At 52.6% G+C, this 16,246-nt stretch overlaps 1 protein-coding gene across 1 annotated transcript in view; it reads left to right on the forward strand.

Moving 5' to 3' along the window:
- LOC106899523 (non-receptor tyrosine-protein kinase TYK2-like) overlaps nt 1-16,246 on the forward strand; it is a 35,123-nt gene that overhangs the window by 18,264 nt on the left and 613 nt on the right. Inside the window, exons 10-17 of the mRNA XM_014961398.1 lie at nt 260-485; nt 2,755-2,842; nt 2,964-3,091; nt 4,951-5,086; nt 6,726-6,877; nt 6,987-7,137; nt 10,731-10,828; nt 12,911-13,103. Of these exons, the coding sequence (XP_014816884.1) occupies nt 260-485; nt 2,755-2,842; nt 2,964-3,091; nt 4,951-5,086; nt 6,726-6,877; nt 6,987-7,137; nt 10,731-10,828; nt 12,911-13,103 (1,172 nt within the window). The remainder of the gene's footprint in view (nt 1-259; nt 486-2,754; nt 2,843-2,963; nt 3,092-4,950; nt 5,087-6,725; nt 6,878-6,986; nt 7,138-10,730; nt 10,829-12,910; nt 13,104-16,246) is intronic.

Consider the following 16,246-nt stretch of genomic DNA (forward strand, 5'->3'; position numbering starts at 1 on the left):
CCGATCTGACCTCCAGGTGGAGAAAGAAGCTGCTTTCTTGCCCTGGGTGGGGGGGTTGGGGGGGACATCACCGCACCCCCGAGACCTCTGGTGCAAAGAGGAGGGAGAGATGGAGCAATTTTGGGCTTAATTTTGCTGCTTTCTTCTTCCCCTCTTCAAGGAGAGGGGGGAAAGAGCCGCTCTTTGTCCCTACCACCCACAGCGACGTGTGGGGTTGACCCAGAGGGAAGGGGGGATTGTCCCCCCATCCTCACCCCAGCTCTTCTTGGGGGTCTGACCCCTTGGTGGCTTCTCCATCTCGCCTGCAGAGAGCCCACCTGGGCCAGGGCACCCGCACCAACATCTACGAGGGGGTGTTGACCGTCTGCGGCAGCGGCGGGGCCGAGGACGAAGCCGAATATTTCTCCACCGAGCAGAACAACAACAGCCGGGAGATGCACGTGGTCCTCAAAGTCCTGGACCCCAGCCATAGGGACATCGCCTTGGTGAGCCACCCAAAGGGGAGGTGGTGGGACCCATAGCGTTCCTCGGGGGTCGCTCGTTGGGACCATTGGTGTTTTGACACCTCTGGTGATGGAGATGGTGGGGTTGAGGGTGTCCTCAGCCCACCCCGACGTTGAGGGACGTGGTTTGGTGGTGGGTTTGGCGGCGTGAGGTCAACGGTTGGACTCGATGATCTTAAAAAAGTCTTTTCCAACCCTGACAATTCCATGATTTGATGATTCTTAAGTTCGTTGACGCGCCGGAGGGAGGGGATGCCATCCAGAGGGACCTGGAGAGGTGTGAACCTCAACAAAGCCATGTGTAAGGTCTTGCACGTGGCTCTGGACAATCCCAAGGCCAAATCCAGGCTTGGGGATGAAGAGCTGGAGAGCAGCCCTGAGGAGAAGGACTTGGGGGTGGTGTTGGGGGGTGAGAAGCTCCACATGAGACCAGAAAGTCCCTGGCAACCTGGGCTGTGTGCCCAGTGGCCAGCAGGGTGAAGGGAGAAGGATCTTCTGCCCCACTCTGGGGAGATGTCCCCTGTCTCTGGGGCCATCAGAAGGACATGGAGGTGTTGGAGTGGGGCCGGAGGAGGTCCTGGAGATGCTGGAGCCCCTCTGCTGGATGGGGGGGCTGAGAGAGTTGGGGGGAGTTCAGCCTGGAGAAGACCTTGGAGCCCCTTCAAGTCCCTCAAGGGGCTCCAGGAGAGATGGGGAGGGAGCAGGGATCAGGGAGAGGAGCCATGGGATGAGGAGGAACGGTTTTAAGCTGAAAAAGGGGAGATTTAGGGAGAAATTGTTGACTCTGAGGGTGGGGAGAGCCTGGCCCAGGTTGCCCCGAGAAGCTGTGGCTGCCCCATCCCTGGAGGGGTTCAAGGCCAAGGTTGGAGGGGGCTTGGAGCGACCTGCTCTGGTGGGACATATCTCGAATGGAGATTGATGGTCTCTAAGGTCCCTTCCCACCCAAACCCTTCCATGATTCCATGAGCAGGGCCATCTCCACCCAGCCCAGGTGGCTCCAAGCCCCGTCCAACCCGACCTTGAAGGTTTCCAGGGACGGGGCATCAAAGAGGGGAGATTAAGATGAGTTTGGGAAGAAATTCTTCCTTCTGAAGGTGGTGAGACCCTGGCCCAGGTTGCCCAGAGAAACTGTGGCTCCAGATCCTTCTCCTTGGGCTCCAGACCCTTCCCTTTGGGCTCCAAACCATCTCCTGGGTCTCCACACCCTTCTCCTTGGGCTCTTCATGCTTCTCCTCAGGCTCCAAGCCCTTCTCCTTGGACTCCAAGCCCTTCTCCTTGGACTCCAAGCCCTTCTCCTCGGGCTCCAGACCCTTCCTTTTGGGCTCCAAACCATCTCCTAGATCTCCACACCCTTCTCCTTGGGCTCCTCGTGCTTCTCCTTGGGCTCCAGACCCTTCCCTTTGGGCTCCAGACCCTTCCCTTTGGGCTCCAAACCATCTCCTGGGTCTCCAAACCCTTCTCCTTGGGCTCCAGACCCTTCTCTTTGGGCTCCACACCATCTCCTGGGTCTCCACACCCTTCTCCTGGGTCTCCACACCCTTCTCCTTGGGCTCCAGACCCTTCCCTTTGGGCTCCAGACCCTTCCCTTTGGGCTCCAGACCCTTCCCTTTGGGCTCCAAACCCTTCCCTTTGGGCTCCAAACCATCTCCTGGGTCTCCACACCCTTCTCCTTGGGCTCCAGACCCTTTCTTTTGGGCTCCAAACCATCTCCTGGGTCTCCACACCCTTCTCCTTGGGCTCCAGACCCTTCCTTTTGGGCTCCAAACCATCTCCTGGGTCTCCACACCCTTCTCCTTGGGCTCCTTGTGCTTCTCCTCAGGCTCCAAACCCTTCTCCTCGGGCTCCAGACCCTTCCTTTTGGGCTCCAAACCATCTCCTGGGTCTCCACACCCTTCTCCTTGGGCTCCAGACCCTTCCCTTTGGGCTCCAAACCATCTCCTGGGTCTCCACACCCTTCTCCTTGGGCTCCAGACCCTTCCTTTTGGGCTCCAAACCATCTCCTGGGTCTCCACACCCTTCTCCTTGGGCTCCTCATGCTTCTCCTCAGGCTCCAAGTCCTTCTCATCGGCCTCCAGACCCTTCTCCTTGATCTCCAGACCCTTCTCCTTGATCTCCAGACCCCTCACCAGCTCCTTACCCTTCTCTGGCTGCCCCATAGACCCCAAACCCTCCTCCAAGCCCCATCTCAGGGTTCTCCTAGAGACCATCCTCCTTCCTGACCCCAACTCTCCTTTCTCTCCTCTCCCCACAGGCGTTCTTCGAGACGGCCAGCCTGATGAGCCAGGTGTCCCACGTCCACTTGGCCTTCGTCCACGGAGTCTGCGTGCGAGGCTCCGAGAGTGAGTTTTTTGGGGGAGTCTTTTCCCTCTTTTCCCTCCCCATTTTTCCACAACCCACCCCTTTTTTTCCCCCTGGCTCCGGGATGGAGCTGAGGAGAAATATCTCCCTACCTTTCTCCAGACATCATGGTGGAAGAATTCGTGGAACATGGACCTCTGGATGTCCTGCTGAGGAAGGAGAAAGGCCGGGTCACCGTGGGCTGGAAAATCACCGTGGCCAAGCAGTTGGCCAGTGCCTTGAGCTACCTGGTAATGGGGCTGGGAGGGAGCCAGGGGATTTTGGGGCAAGGGGATCGTGCTGGAGATCACCTCCGAGCTCCACTTCCACCCCTGGGTCCTTCTCCTTGGGCTCCAGAGCCTTCTCCTTGGGTTCCAACCCTTCTCAGGCTTCAGACCCTTCTCCTTGGGCTCCAGACCCTTCTCTTTGGGCTCCAGACCCTTCTCTTTGGGCTCCAGACCCTTCTCCTCGGGTTTCAAACTCTTCTTGGGCTCCAGACCCTTCTCCTTGGGCTCCAGACCCTTCTCCTCGGGCTCCACAACCTTCTTTTTTGGGTCCAGACCCTTCTCCTTGTTCTCCAGACCCTCCTTCCTGGGCTCCAACCCTTCTCAGGCTTCAGACCCTTCTCCTTGTTCCCCAGACCCTCCTTCCTGGGCTCCAGACCTTTCTCCTTGGGCTCCACCACCTTCTCCTTTGGCTCCACAACCTTCTCCTTTGGCTCCACAACCTTCTCCTCGGGCTCCAGACCCTTCTCCTCGGGTTTCAAACTCTCCTTGGGCTCCAGACCCTTCTCCTTGGGCTCCACAACCTTCTCTTTGGGCTCCAGACCCTTCTCCTTGTTCTCCAGACCCTTCTCCTTGTTCTCCAGACCCTCCTTCCTGGGCTCCAGACCCTTCTCTTTGGGCTCCAGACCCTTCTCCTCAGGCTCCACAACCTTCTCTCAGGCTCCAGACCCTTCTCCTTGTGCTCCACAACCTTCTCCTTGGGCTCCAGACCTTTCTCCTTTGGCTCCTGCTCCAGACCCTTTCCTTGGGTTTCAAACTCTCCTTGGGCTCCACAACCTTCTCCTTGGGCTCCACAACCTTCTCCTTGGGCTCCACAACCTTCTCTTTGGGGTCCACACCCTTCTCCTTGTTCTCCAGACCCCTCACCAGCTCCGTTGCCCTTATTGTCATGAGGGGCCCAAAACTGGCCACAGAACTCAAAGTGGGGCCTCCCCAGTGCCCAGTACGGGGTGGGGGACCATCACTGCCCTGGTCCTACTGGCCACATTCTTCCTGACACATGCCATGCTGGTGGCCTTTTCTTGTCATGAGGAGCCCAGAACTGGCCACAGAACTCAAAGTGGGGCCTCCCCAGTGCCCAGTACGGGGTGGGGGACCATCACTGCCCTGGTCCTACTGGCCACATTCTTCCTGACACATGCCAAGGCTCCACAACCTTCTCCTTTGGCTCCAGACCCTCCTTCCTGGGCTCCAGACCTTTCTCCTTGGGCTCCACAACCTTCTCCTTGTGCTCCAGACCCTTTCCTTGGGTTTCAAACTCTCCTTGGGCTCCACAACCTTCTCCTTGGGCTCCACAACCTTCTCCTTGGGCTCCACAACCTTCTCTTTGGGCTGCTGGCTTGTATTCAACTGGTTGTTGACCAACACCCCCAGCTCCTTCTCCAGCTTGTCCAGATCCCTCTGTAGATCCATCCTACCCTCCAGCAGGTCAACGCTCCTCCCTTAATTGGGTGTCATCCCAAATTTTTTGAGGCCTTCGGGGCTGAGAAGAGCTGCAGAGGAGACAGTTGCCCTCTGGGCTCACTGGGCTGGTGGCCAGCAGCTTGGGCAACCTGGCTGGTTGCCCAGGAGGGCACACACCCAGCGTTGGGTGATCCTCCCCGTTGGGTGATGATCCTCCCCGTTGGGTGATGATCCTCCCCGTTGGCTGATCCTCCCCATCATCGTTTCTTCCTTCCCCTCGGGGTTGGACTTTGCGCGAAGGGCTAACGAGCCAAGGAGGTGACGTGGGTAATTAAGAGCCAGGAGTCCTGCTTTTTTGGATTTATTTGGGTTTTTTTGGGGACTTTCCACCCTGATTTTCCTTCTCCTCCTCGTTGTCTCAGGAGGATAAAAACCTGGTCCACGGCAACGTGTGCGCCAAGAACATCCTGTTGGCCAGGAAAGGGCTGGAAGAAGGATCCGTGCCTTTCGTCAAGCTCAGCGACCCCGGCGTCAGCTTCACGGTGCTCTCTCGAGAAGGTACTGCCTCATCCCATCTTCAATATGTCCATCAAGGACCCGGGGGAAGGGGTGGAATGTCCCCTCAAGCACCTTTCGTGGTGGCACCGAACTGGGAGGGGTGGGTGACCCAGCAGAAGGAGGTGCCACCATCCAACGAGACCTGGACGGGCTGGAGGGTTGGGTTGAGAGGAACATGATGAAGTTCCACCAAAGAACCTTGATGAAGGTCCACCAAGGGCAAGTGGAGGGTGCTGCAACCTGGGGGAAGGGGTGGAATGTCCCCTCGTGCACCTTTGCTGGTGGCACCCAACTGGGAGGGGTGGGTGACCCAGCAGAAGGAGGTGCCACCATCCAACGAGACCTGGACGGGCTGGAGGGTTGGGTTGAGAGGAACATGATGAAGTTCCACCAAAGAACCTTGATGAAGGTCCACCAAGGGCAAGTGGAGGGTGCTGCTCCTGGGGAGGAATAACCCCCTGCCCCGGGACAGGTTGGGGGTGGCTTCCAGAAGGTGGCACTGGGAGGGGTGGCTACCACAGCAGAAGGCTGGGCCACCAGCCAGCGAGAGCTGGACAGGCTGGAGAGTTGGGCAGAGAGGAACCTGATGAAGTTCCACCAAGGGCAAGTGGAGGGTGCTGCACTTGGGGAGGAACAACCCCCTGCCCCCATAGAGCTTGGGGGTGCCCTGCTGGGGAGCAGCTCTGAGGAGAAATACCTGGGAGTCCTGGGGGACAACAGGATGTCCACGAGCGACCAACGTGCCCCGGTGGCCAAGAAGGCTGATGGTCATCAGGAAGAGTGTGGAGAACCTCAAGGGAGGTCATCCTCCCTCTCTGCTCTGCCCCATCTGGAGCACTGGGACCAGTTGTGGGCTCCCCAGTTCCAGAAGGAGAGGGAACTGCTGGAGAGGGTCCAGCAAAGGGCTGTGAGGATGATGAGGGGCTGGAGCATCTCTCTGCTGAGGAAAGGCTGAGGGACTTGGGGCTTTGGAGTCTGGAGAAGATTGAGGGGGGATCTCCTGGTTGGTGAGTGTCAGGAGGATGGAGCCAGTCTCTTCCCAGTGGTTCCCAGTGACAGGACAAGAGGGAACGGGCACAAACTGGGAGATGAGAAGTTCCATCTCAACATGAGGAGGAACTTCTCCATTTTGAGGGTGGCAGAGCCCTGGGAGAGGCTGCCCAGAGAGGTGGGGGGGGTCTCCTTCTCTGGAGACATCCCAACCCCCCCTGGATGAGACCCTGTGGGACCTGCTCTGGCCGGGGGGGGTTGGAGGAGATGATCTCCAGAAGGTCCCTTCCCACCTCATTCTGTCATTCCATGATCCCACTCTCTTCCGAGCTAAAATTAGCTGGTTTTTTCCCCCCTGGGAAGCCCAAGGGGGGAAATTTTGGGGAATCCCATCAACCCAGGAAGCTCATAAACGTCGTGGTTGCCCTTGAGCTGCTTTTGACCACCTTTTCCTTCCTTTTCCCCCCTTAATTTTTGCCAAAAATGGCGTTTTGAAGGCCGGAACCTCCGATTTTTGGTGCCGGTGGCCATTTTTACCCTCAAAACTGCTTTCGGAGAGTCTCTTTTTTTTTTTTTTCTTTTCCTGGTTGTATCCTCAGCCTGGCCATGTATTTTTTTTGGCTTTTTCCCCCCTCTTTCTCTCCCCAAGAGCGTGTGGATCGTATTCCCTGGATCGCCCCGGAATGTATCCGGGATACGGGGAACCTCAGCACGGCCGCCGACAAGTGGAGTTTTGGGACCACTTTGCTGGAAATCTGCTTCGACGCCGACGTCCCCCTCAAGGAACGTACCCCATCCGAGGTGAATTGTCTTCTCCTCCCTTCCCTCCTTTCCCCCGTCTCTTCCCTCCTTCCCTGTGGATTCAAGACCCATGGTTTTTGGGGGGTTTTTTTGGGGTGGTTTCTCTTAGAAAGAGCGTTTCTACGAGAAGAGGCATCGCCTGCCTGAACCGTCCTGCAAGGAATTGGGGAGTCTGGTCTGTGGGTGCCTGAATTACACCCCCGGGGAACGTCCCTCCTTCCGGACCATCCTGAGGGATCTCACCCAGCTTCAGCCCCACAGTGAGGATTTGGGGGTGTCCCCGTGCCCTTGGGGGAGGTTTTTTTGGGGGGGGTTGGGTGAATTCTCCCCCCACCCCTAAATCCGGATTGGGGGTGGTTGCAGAGAGAGTTTGGTCCTGGATGAGGTGGGTGGAGGGGGGGGAAAAGGGATGAGAAGGGGGAAAAAGGGATGAGAAGGGGGAAAAAGGTTTAGGAGAAGGGATAAAAAGGTTTAGGAAAGGGCAGGAAGGTTTAGGGAAAAGGGAAAAAGGTTTAGGGAAAGGGAAAAAAAGTTTAGGGAAAGGGGAAAAAAGTTTAGGGAAAGGGGAAAAAGATTTAGAGAAAGGGATAAAAAGGAAAAAGAAGTTTAGGGAAAGGGAAAAAAGTTTAGGGAAAGGGGAAAAAAGTTTAGGGAAAGGAGCAGAAAGTTTTAGGGAAAGGGCAAAAAAAGTTTAGGGAAAGGGCAAAAAAGGTTTAGGGAAAGGGCAAAAAAGTTTAGGGAAAGGGGAAAAAGGTTTAGGGAAAGGGCAGAAACGTTTAGGGATGAGGTGGGTGGAGGGGGGGGAAAAGGGATGAGAAGGGGGAAAAAGGGATGAGAAGGGGGAAAAAGGTTTAGGAGAAGGGATAAAAAGGTTTAGGAAAGGGCAGGAAGGTTTAGGGAAAAGGGAAAAAGGTTTAGGGAAAGGGAAAAAAAGTTTAGGGAAAGGGGAAAAAAGTTTAGGGAAAGGGGAAAAAGATTTAGAGAAAGGGATAAAAAGGAAAAAGAAGTTTAGGGAAAGGGAAAAAAGTTTAGGGAAAGGGGAAAAAAGTTTAGGGAAAGGAGCAGAAAGTTTTAGGGAAAGGGCAAAAAAAGTTTAGGGAAAGGGCAAAAAAGGTTTAGGGAAAGGGCAAAAAAGTTTAGGGAAAGGGGAAAAAGGTTTAGGGAAAGGGCAGAAACGTTTAGGGAAAGGGGGAAAAGGGGAAAAAGTTTAGGGAAAGGGGAAAAAGGTTTAGGGAAAGGGGAAAAAAGTTTAGGGAAAGGGGAAAAAGGTTTAGGGAAAGGGATAAAAAGGTTTAGGGAAAGGAAAAAAAGGTTTAGGGAAAGGGAAGAAAGGTTTAGGGAAAGGGGAAAAAAGTTTAGGGAAAGGGGAAAAAGATTTAGAGAAAGGGATAAAAAGGAAAAAGAAGTTTAGGGAAAGGGAAAAAAGTTTAGGGAAAGGGATAAAAAGGTTTAGGGAAAGGAGCAGAAAGTTTTAGGGAAAGGGCAAAAAAAGTTTAGGGAAAGGGCAAAAAAGGTTTAGGGAAAGGGCAAAAAAGTTTAGGGAAAGGGAAAAAAAGGTTTAGGGAAAGGGGAAAAAGGTTTAGGGAAAGGGCAGAAACGTTTAGGGAAAGGGGAAAAAAGGTTTAGGGAAAGGGGAAAAAAGGTTTAGGGAAAGGGGAAAGAAAAGTTTAGGGAAAGGGGAAGAAAAGTTTAGGGAAAGGGGAAAAAAGGTTTAGGGAAAGGGAAAAAAGGTTTAGGGAAAGGGAAGAAAGGTTTAGGGAAAGGGGAAAAAAGTTTAGGGAAAGGGGAAAAAGATTTAGAGAAAGGGATAAAAAGGAAAAAGAAGTTTAGGGAAAGGGAAAAAAGTTTAGGGAAAGGGATAAAAAGGTTTAGGGAAAGGAGCAGAAAGTTTTAGGGAAAGGGCAAAAAAAGTTTAGGGAAAGGGCAAAAAAGGTTTAGGGAAAGGGCAAAAAAGTTTAGGGAAAGGGAAAAAAAGGTTTAGGGAAAGGGGAAAAAGGTTTAGGGAAAGGGCAGAAACGTTTAGGGAAAGGGGAAAAAAGGTTTAGGGAAAGGGGAAAAAAGGTTTAGGGAAAGGGGAAAGAAAAGTTTAGGGAAAGGGGAAGAAAAGTTTAGGGAAAGGGGAAAAAAGGTTTAGGGAAAGGGGGAAAAAGGTTTATGGAAAGGGGTAAAGAAGTTTAGGGAAAGGGGGAAAAAAGTTCAGGGAAAGAAATAAAAAGGTTTAGGGAAAGGGGTAAAAGGTTTAGGAAAGGGATAAAAAGGTTTAGAAAAAGGGCAGAAAGGTTTAAGGAAAGGGAAAAAAAAGTTTAGGGAAAGGGATAAAAAGGTTTAGGGAAAGGGCAAAAAAGTTTAGGGAAAGGGAAAAAAAGGTTTAGGGAAAGGGGAAAAAGGTTTAGGGAAAGGGCAGAAACGTTTAGGGAAAGGGGAAAAAAGGTTTAGGGAAAGGGGAAAAAAGGTTTAGGGAAAGGGGAAAGAAAAGTTTAGGGAAAGGGGAAGAAAAGTTTAGGGAAAGGGGAAAAAAGGTTTAGGGAAAGGGGGAAAAAGGTTTATGGAAAGGGGTAAAGAAGTTTAGGGAAAGGGGGAAAAAAGTTCAGGGAAAGAAATAAAAAGGTTTAGGGAAAGGGGTAAAAGGTTTAGGAAAGGGATAAAAAGGTTTAGAAAAAGGGCAGAAAGGTTTAAGGAAAGGGAAAAAAAAGTTTAGGGAAAGGGATAAAAAGGTTTAGGGAAAGGGCAAAAAAGTTTAGGGAAAGGGGAAAAAGATTTAGAGAAAGGGATAAAAAGGAAAAAGAAGTTTAGGGAAAGGGAAAAAAGTTTAGGGAAAGGGATAAAAAGGTTTAGGGAAAGGAGCAGAAAGTTTTAGGGAAAGGGGAAAAAAGGTTTAGGGAAAGGGAAAAAAGTTTAGGGAAAGGGAAAAAAAAGTTTAGGGAAAGGGCAAAAAAGTTTAGGGAAAGGGGAAAATGGTTTAGGGAAAGGGGGAAAAGGGTTAGGGAAAGGGGTAAAAAAGGTTTAGGGAAAGGGAAAAAAAGGTTTAGGAAAGGGGAAAAAGGTTTAGGGAAAGAGATAAAAGGTTTAGGGAAAGGGAAAAAAGGTTTAGGGAAAGGGCAGAAAAGTTTAAGGAAAAGCAGAAGAGGCAAAAAGGGGAAAAGAAAAGGAGACAGAAGAGGGGCAGAAAGGGGACAAAAAAGGGGCAAAAGGGAGGGGAAGAAAAGGGGGAGAGAAAAAGGGACCAAGAAAGGAAAAAAGGGAAAAGGAAAGGCAAAAAAAAAGGGAAAGGGAGGGGAAAAAGGGAAGAGAAAAGGCAAAAAGGGGAGGGGAAAAAGGGAAAAGAAAATGCAAAAAAGGGAAGGGGAAAAGGGAAAAGAAAAGGCAAAAAAGGGAGGGGAGAAAGGGAAAAGAAAAGGCAAAAAAGGGAGGGGAGAAAGGGAAAGAAGAGGCAAAAAAAGGGAGAAAAGGGGAAGGAAAAGGGGAAAAGGCAAAAAAAGGGGGGAAAGGGAGGGGGAAAAAGAAAAGAAAAGGCAAAAAGTGGAGGGGAATGGAAAAGGGGAAAAAAAAGAGGGAAAGGGGAGGAAAAAAGGGGAAAGAAGAGGCGAAAAAAAAGAGGGAAAGGGGAGGAAAAAAGGGGAAAAAAGAGGCAAAAAAAAAGGGAGGAAAAGGGAGGGGAAAAAATGGAGAAGAAAAGGGAAAAAAAGGGAAAAGGAAAGGCAAAAAAAGGGGGAAATGGAGGGGAAAAAGGCAAAGAAGAGGCAAAAAAGGGGGGAAAAGAAGGGAAAAAAGGGAAAGAAGAGGCAAAAAAGGGGGGAAAAGAAGGGAAAAAAGGGAAAGAAGAGGCAAAACTCGTCTCCCCCTCACCTTCCAGACCTGGTGGACGTCACCTCAGTGAGCCCCGACTGCCCCGTCTCCGACCCCACCGTCTTCCAGAAGCGGTACCTGAAAAAGATCCGGGAGCTGGGGGAGGTATGAGCCCCAAAAACCCATTTTTTGGGGGGGAGAAGGGGGGTTCTCACCTAAATTTTGGTGAAAAACTGCCTGAAACGAGCCTTGGGGTCCACCTTCAGGCTCCTGGTTGGGATGATGGTGGTGATGATGGTCTGGTGGGCGAGTTGCTCCATCAGGGTGTGTTTGTTTGAGGGGTGGGAGCAAAAAGGGAGGTGAGAACCCCCAAAAATCACCGTTTCTGCGTTCCCCAAGTTGGGGGTCGTCCCCAAAATTCACCCCCTAAAGGGGGCAGAGCCCCCATCCCTGGAGGGACCTAAAGGAGTTGGCATTTGGGGACACGCTTTAGTGCTCAACGATGGGACTCGATGACCTTAAGGGTCTTTCCCAACCTCAAGGATTCCCTGATTCCCCAATTCTCTGAGTTCTAGCCCAAAAAGCCAATCAACACACGATGGAAAGGCCAACGAGGGGAGGACACGAAGAGGTGGCACTTGGGGACAGACTTTAGTGCTGGGCTTAATTTGGGCTCAACGATGGGACTCGATGACCTTAAGGGTCTTTCCCAACCTCAAGGATTCCCTGATTCCATGATTTCCTGACTCTACAATTACCCAATTCTCTGATTTCTAGCCCAAAAAGCCAATCAACCCATGATGGAAAGGCCAATGAGGGGAGGACACGAAGAGGTGGCACTTGGGGACAGACTTTAGTGCTGGGCTTAATTTGGGCTCAACGATGGGACTCGATGACCTTAAGGGTCTTTCCCACCTCAACTATTCCCTGATCCCATGATTTCTTGACTCCACAATTCCCCAATTCTCTGATTTCTGGCCCAAAAAGCCAATCAACAGACGATGGAAAGGCCAACGAGGGGAGGACACGAAGAGGTGGCACTTGGGGACACCCTTTAGTGCTGGGCTTAATTTTGGCTCAACGATGGGACTCGATGACCTTAAGGGTCTTTCCCACCTCAATTGGATTCTCCAATTCCACAATTCCCCAATTCTCTGATTTCTAGCCCCAAAAGCCAATCAACAGATGATGGAAAGGCCAACGATGGGAGGACGTGAAGAGGTGGCACTTGGGGACACGCTTTAGTGCTAGAGTTGGGAATTTTAGCTCAATTCCTGGACTTGATGACCCCCTCGTAGCAGGTTTTTGGGGTCCCTCTTTGTCTCCTTGGTTGAACCTCTTCCCAAACCCATTTCCAAAGATATTTTGGACGAGGCTCCAAAAGATCTTTTCTTTTTAATTCTTTTTCATCGAGGACTTTCCTTCTGACCCAGAAGTTTATTGTCCCCACCTTGGAAACTTCCAGAGGGGGTGGGTTTATTTTAGAGGGTGTGGTGGAAAGTGATAATTTTGGGATTTCTGTCCTCCTTCTCCTCTTCTTCTTCCTCCTCCTTCTCCTTTTCTCCTCTTCCTCCTCCTCCTCATCCTCCTTTTCTCCTCTTCCTCCTCCTCCTTGAGGTGGCACTTGGGGACACCCTTTAGTGCTGGGCTTAATTTTGGCTCAACGATGGGACTCGATGACCTTAAGGGTCTTTCCCACCTCAATTGGATTCTCCAATTCCACAATTCCCCAATTCTCTGATTTCTAGCCCCAAAAGCCAATCAACCCACGATGGAAAGGCCAACGATGGGAGGACGTGAAGAGGTGGCACTTGGGGACACGCTTTAGTGCTAGAGTTGGGAATTTTAGCTCAATTCCTGGACTTGATGACCCCCTCGTAGCAGGTTTTTGGGGTCCCTCTTTGTCTCCTTGGTTGAACCTCTTCCCAAACCCATTTCCAAAGATATTTTGGACGAGGCTCCAAAAGATCTTTTCTTTTTAATTCTTTTTCACCGAGGACTTTCCTTCTGACCCAGAAGTTTATTGTCCCCCCTCTTGGAAACTTCCAGAGGGGTTGAGGAAAGTGAGAAATTTGGGATTTCTGATTCCATGCCTTATTTTTTTGGGTTTTTTTCTTTGACAGGGTCACTTTGGGACCTTGGAAACTTCCAGAGGGGTTGGTTTTTTTTCAGAGGGGGTTGAGGAAAGTGAGAAATTTGGGATTTCTGATTCCATGCCTTATTTTTTTGGGTTTTTTTCTTTGACAGGGTCACTTTGGGAAGGTGAGCCTTTATTGCTACGACCCCACCAACGACGGGACGGGGGAGATGGTGGCCGTCAAGTCCCTCAAGTCCGGGTGCAGCCAACAGCTCCTCACCAGCTGGAAGAAGGAGATTGAGATCCTCAAGACCCTCTACCACGAGAACATCGTCAAATACAAGGGTTGCTGCAGCGAGCAGGGTAGGGGACAACGTGGTGGGGGACACGTGGTGGCTTTGGGGTGGCATCACCCCCCTGGTTGTCACCGTCCCTCCCCGGTTGGCCAACACCGAGGGTTTCCACCCGGCGTCGCCGCGGAGAAGCTCAAAACCCAATTCCTTGAGGGTTTGTTTATTTTTTGGCAGTTGGTTGCGTGGGGGGATCTTCTTCTCGGGGTTTGGGGGTGTCTCTGGGTTGTGGCCCTTCTTGCCGTGAGGGTCACATGCCACCCTCCTCCTCCTTCTCCTCTTCTGCCTCCTCCTCCTTCTCCTCTTCTGCCTCCTCCTCCTTCTCCTCTTCTGCCTCCTCCTCCTTCTCCTCTTCTGCCTCCTCCTCCTTCTCCTCTTCTGCCTCCTCCTCCTTCTCCTCTTCTGCCTCCTCCTCCTTCTCCTCTTCTGCCTCCTCCTCCTTCTCCTCTTCTGCCTCCTCCTCCTTCTCCTCTTCTGCCTCCTCCTCCTTCTCCTCTTCTGCCTCCTCCTCCTTCTCCTCTTCTGCCTCCTCCTCCTTCTCCTCTTCTGCCTCCTCCTCCTTCTCCTCTTCTGCCTCCTCCTCCTTCTCCTCTTCTGCCTCCTCCTCCTTCTCCTCTTCTGCCTCCTCCTCCTTCTCCTCTTCTGCCTCCTCCTCCTTCTCCTCTTCTGCCTCCTCCTCCTTCTCCTCTTCTGCCTCCTCCTCCTTCTCCTCTTCTGCCTCCTCCTCCTTCTCCTCTTCTGCCTCCTCCTCCTTCTCCTCTTCTGCCTCCTCCTCCTTCTCCTCTTCTGCCTCCTCCTCCTTCTCCTCTTCTGCCTCCTCCTCCTTCTCCTCTTCTGCCTCCTCCTCCTTCTCCTCTTCTGCCTCCTCCTCCTTCTCCTCTTCTGCCTCCTCCTCCTTCTCCTCTTCTGCCTCCTCCTCCTTCTCCTCTTCTGCCTCCTCCTCCTTCTCCTCTTCTGCCTCCTCCTCCTTCTCCTCTTCTGCCTCCTCCTCCTTCTCCTCTTCTGCCTCCTCCTCCTTCTCCTCTTCTGCCTCCTCCTCCTTCTCCTCTTCTGCCTCCTCCTCCTTCTCCTCTTCTGCCTCCTCCTCCTTCTCCTCTTCTGCCTCCTCCTCCTTCTCCTCTTCTGCCTCCTCCTCCTTCTCCTCTTCTGCCTCCTCCTCCTTCTCCTCTTCTGCCTCCTCCTCCTTCTCCTCTTCTGCCTCCTCCTCCTTCTCCTCTTCTGCCTCCTCCTCCTTCTCCTCTTCTGCCTCCTCCTCCTTCTCCTCTTCTGCCTCCTCCTCCTTCTCCTCTTCTGCCTCCTCCTCCTTCTCCTCTTCTGCCTCCTCCTCCTTCTCCTCTTCTGCCTCCTCCTCCTTCTCCTCTTCTGCCTCCTCCTCCTTCTCCTCTTCTGCCTCCTCCTCCTTCTCCTCTTCTGCCTCCTCCTCCTTCTCCTCTTCTGCCTCCTCCTCCTTCTCCTCTTCTGCCTCCTCCTCCTTCTCCTCTTCTGCCTCCTCCTCCTTCTCCTCTTCTGCCTCCTCCTCCTTCTCCTCTTCTGCCTCCTCCTCCTTCTCCTCTTCTGCCTCCTCCTCCTTCTCCTCTTCTGCCTCCTCCTCCTTCTCCTCTTCTGCCTCCTCCTCCTTCTCCTCTTCTGCCTCCTCCTCCTTCTCCTCTTCTGCCTCCTCCTCCTTCTCCTCTTCTGCCTCCTCCTCCTTCTCCTCTTCTGCCTCCTCCTCCTTCTCCTCTTCTGCCTCCTCCTCCTTCTCCTCTTCTGCCTCCTCCTCCTTCTCCTCTTCTGCCTCCTCCTCCTTCTCCTCTTCTGCCTCCTCCTCCTTCTCCTCTTCTGCCTCCTCCTCCTTCTCCTCTTCTTCCTCCTCCTCCTTTGCCTACTCCTTCTCCTCCTTCTCCTCTTCTTCCTCCTCCTCCTCCTCCTCCTCCTCTTCTTCTCCTCTTCCTCCTCCTTCTCCTCCTTTTCTCCTCTTCCTCCTCCTCCTTTGCCTACTCCTTCTCCTCCTTCTCCTCTTCTTCCTCCTCCTCCTCCTCCTCCTCCTCTTCTTCTCCTCTTCCTCCTCCTTCTCCTCCTTTTCTCCTCTTCCTCCTCCTCCTTTGCCTACTCCTTCTCCTCCTTCTCCTCTTCTTCCTCCTCCTCCTCCTCCTCCTCCTCTTCTTCTCCTCTTCCTCCTCCTTCTCCTCCTTTTCTCCTCTTCCTCCTCCTCCTTTGCCTACTCCTTCTCCTCCTTCTCCTCTTCTTCCTCCTCCTCCTCCTCCTCCTCCTCTTCTTCTCCTCTTCCTCCTCCTTCTCCTCCTTTTCTCCTCTTCCTCCTCCTCCTTTGCCTACTCCTTCTCCTCCTTCTCCTCTTCTTCCTCCTCCTCCTCCTCCTCCTCCTCTTCTTCTCCTCTTCCTCCTCCTTCTCCTCCTTTTCTCCTCTTCCTCCTCCTCCTTTGCCTACTCCTTCTCCTCCTTCTCCTCTTCTTCCTCCTCCTCCTCCTCCTCCTCCTCTTCTTCTCCTCTTCCTCCTCCTTCTCCTCCTTTTCTCCTCTTCCTCCTCCTCCTTTGCCTACTCCTTCTCCTCCTTCTCCTCTTCTTCCTCCTCCTCCTCCTCCTCCTCCTCTTCTTCTCCTCTTCCTCCTCCTTCTCCTCCTTTTCTCCTCTTCCTCCTCCTCCTTTGCCTACTCCTTCTCCTCCTTCTCCTCTTCTTCCTCCTCCTCCTCCTCCTCCTCCTCTTCTTCTCCTCTTCCTCCTCCTTCTCCTCCTTTTCTCCTCTTCCTCCTCCTCCTTTGCCTACTCCTTCTCCTCCTTCTCCTCTTCTTCCTCCTCCTCCTTTTCTCCTCTTCTTCCTCCTTCTCCTCATCCTCCTTTTCTCCTCCTCTTCCTCCTCCTTCTCCTCATTTTCCTCCTCCTTCTCCTCCTTTTCTCCTCTTCCTCCTCCTCCTTTGCCTACTCCTTCTCCTCCTTCTCCTCCTTCTCCTCCTTCTCCTCCTTCTCCTCCTTCTCCTCCTTCTCCTCCTTCTCCTCCTTCTCCTCCACAGCAGTGCAGTGTTTGCAATGTGAAACATAGCAATGTGAAAATTTCAGTTTACGCAAAATATTGACCACAACTTTGGCTTTCTTCTTTTTTTTTTGTTTGCCATTGGGACTGGCTGTGCTGGAGGAACAGTGTTTGTCCCTTTGAGGAGCACC

This window comes from Calidris pugnax, unplaced genomic scaffold (assembly GCF_001431845.1).
Source record: "Calidris pugnax isolate Ruff unplaced genomic scaffold, ASM143184v1 scaffold672, whole genome shotgun sequence".
Taxonomy (NCBI): domain Eukaryota; kingdom Metazoa; phylum Chordata; class Aves; order Charadriiformes; family Scolopacidae; genus Calidris; species Calidris pugnax.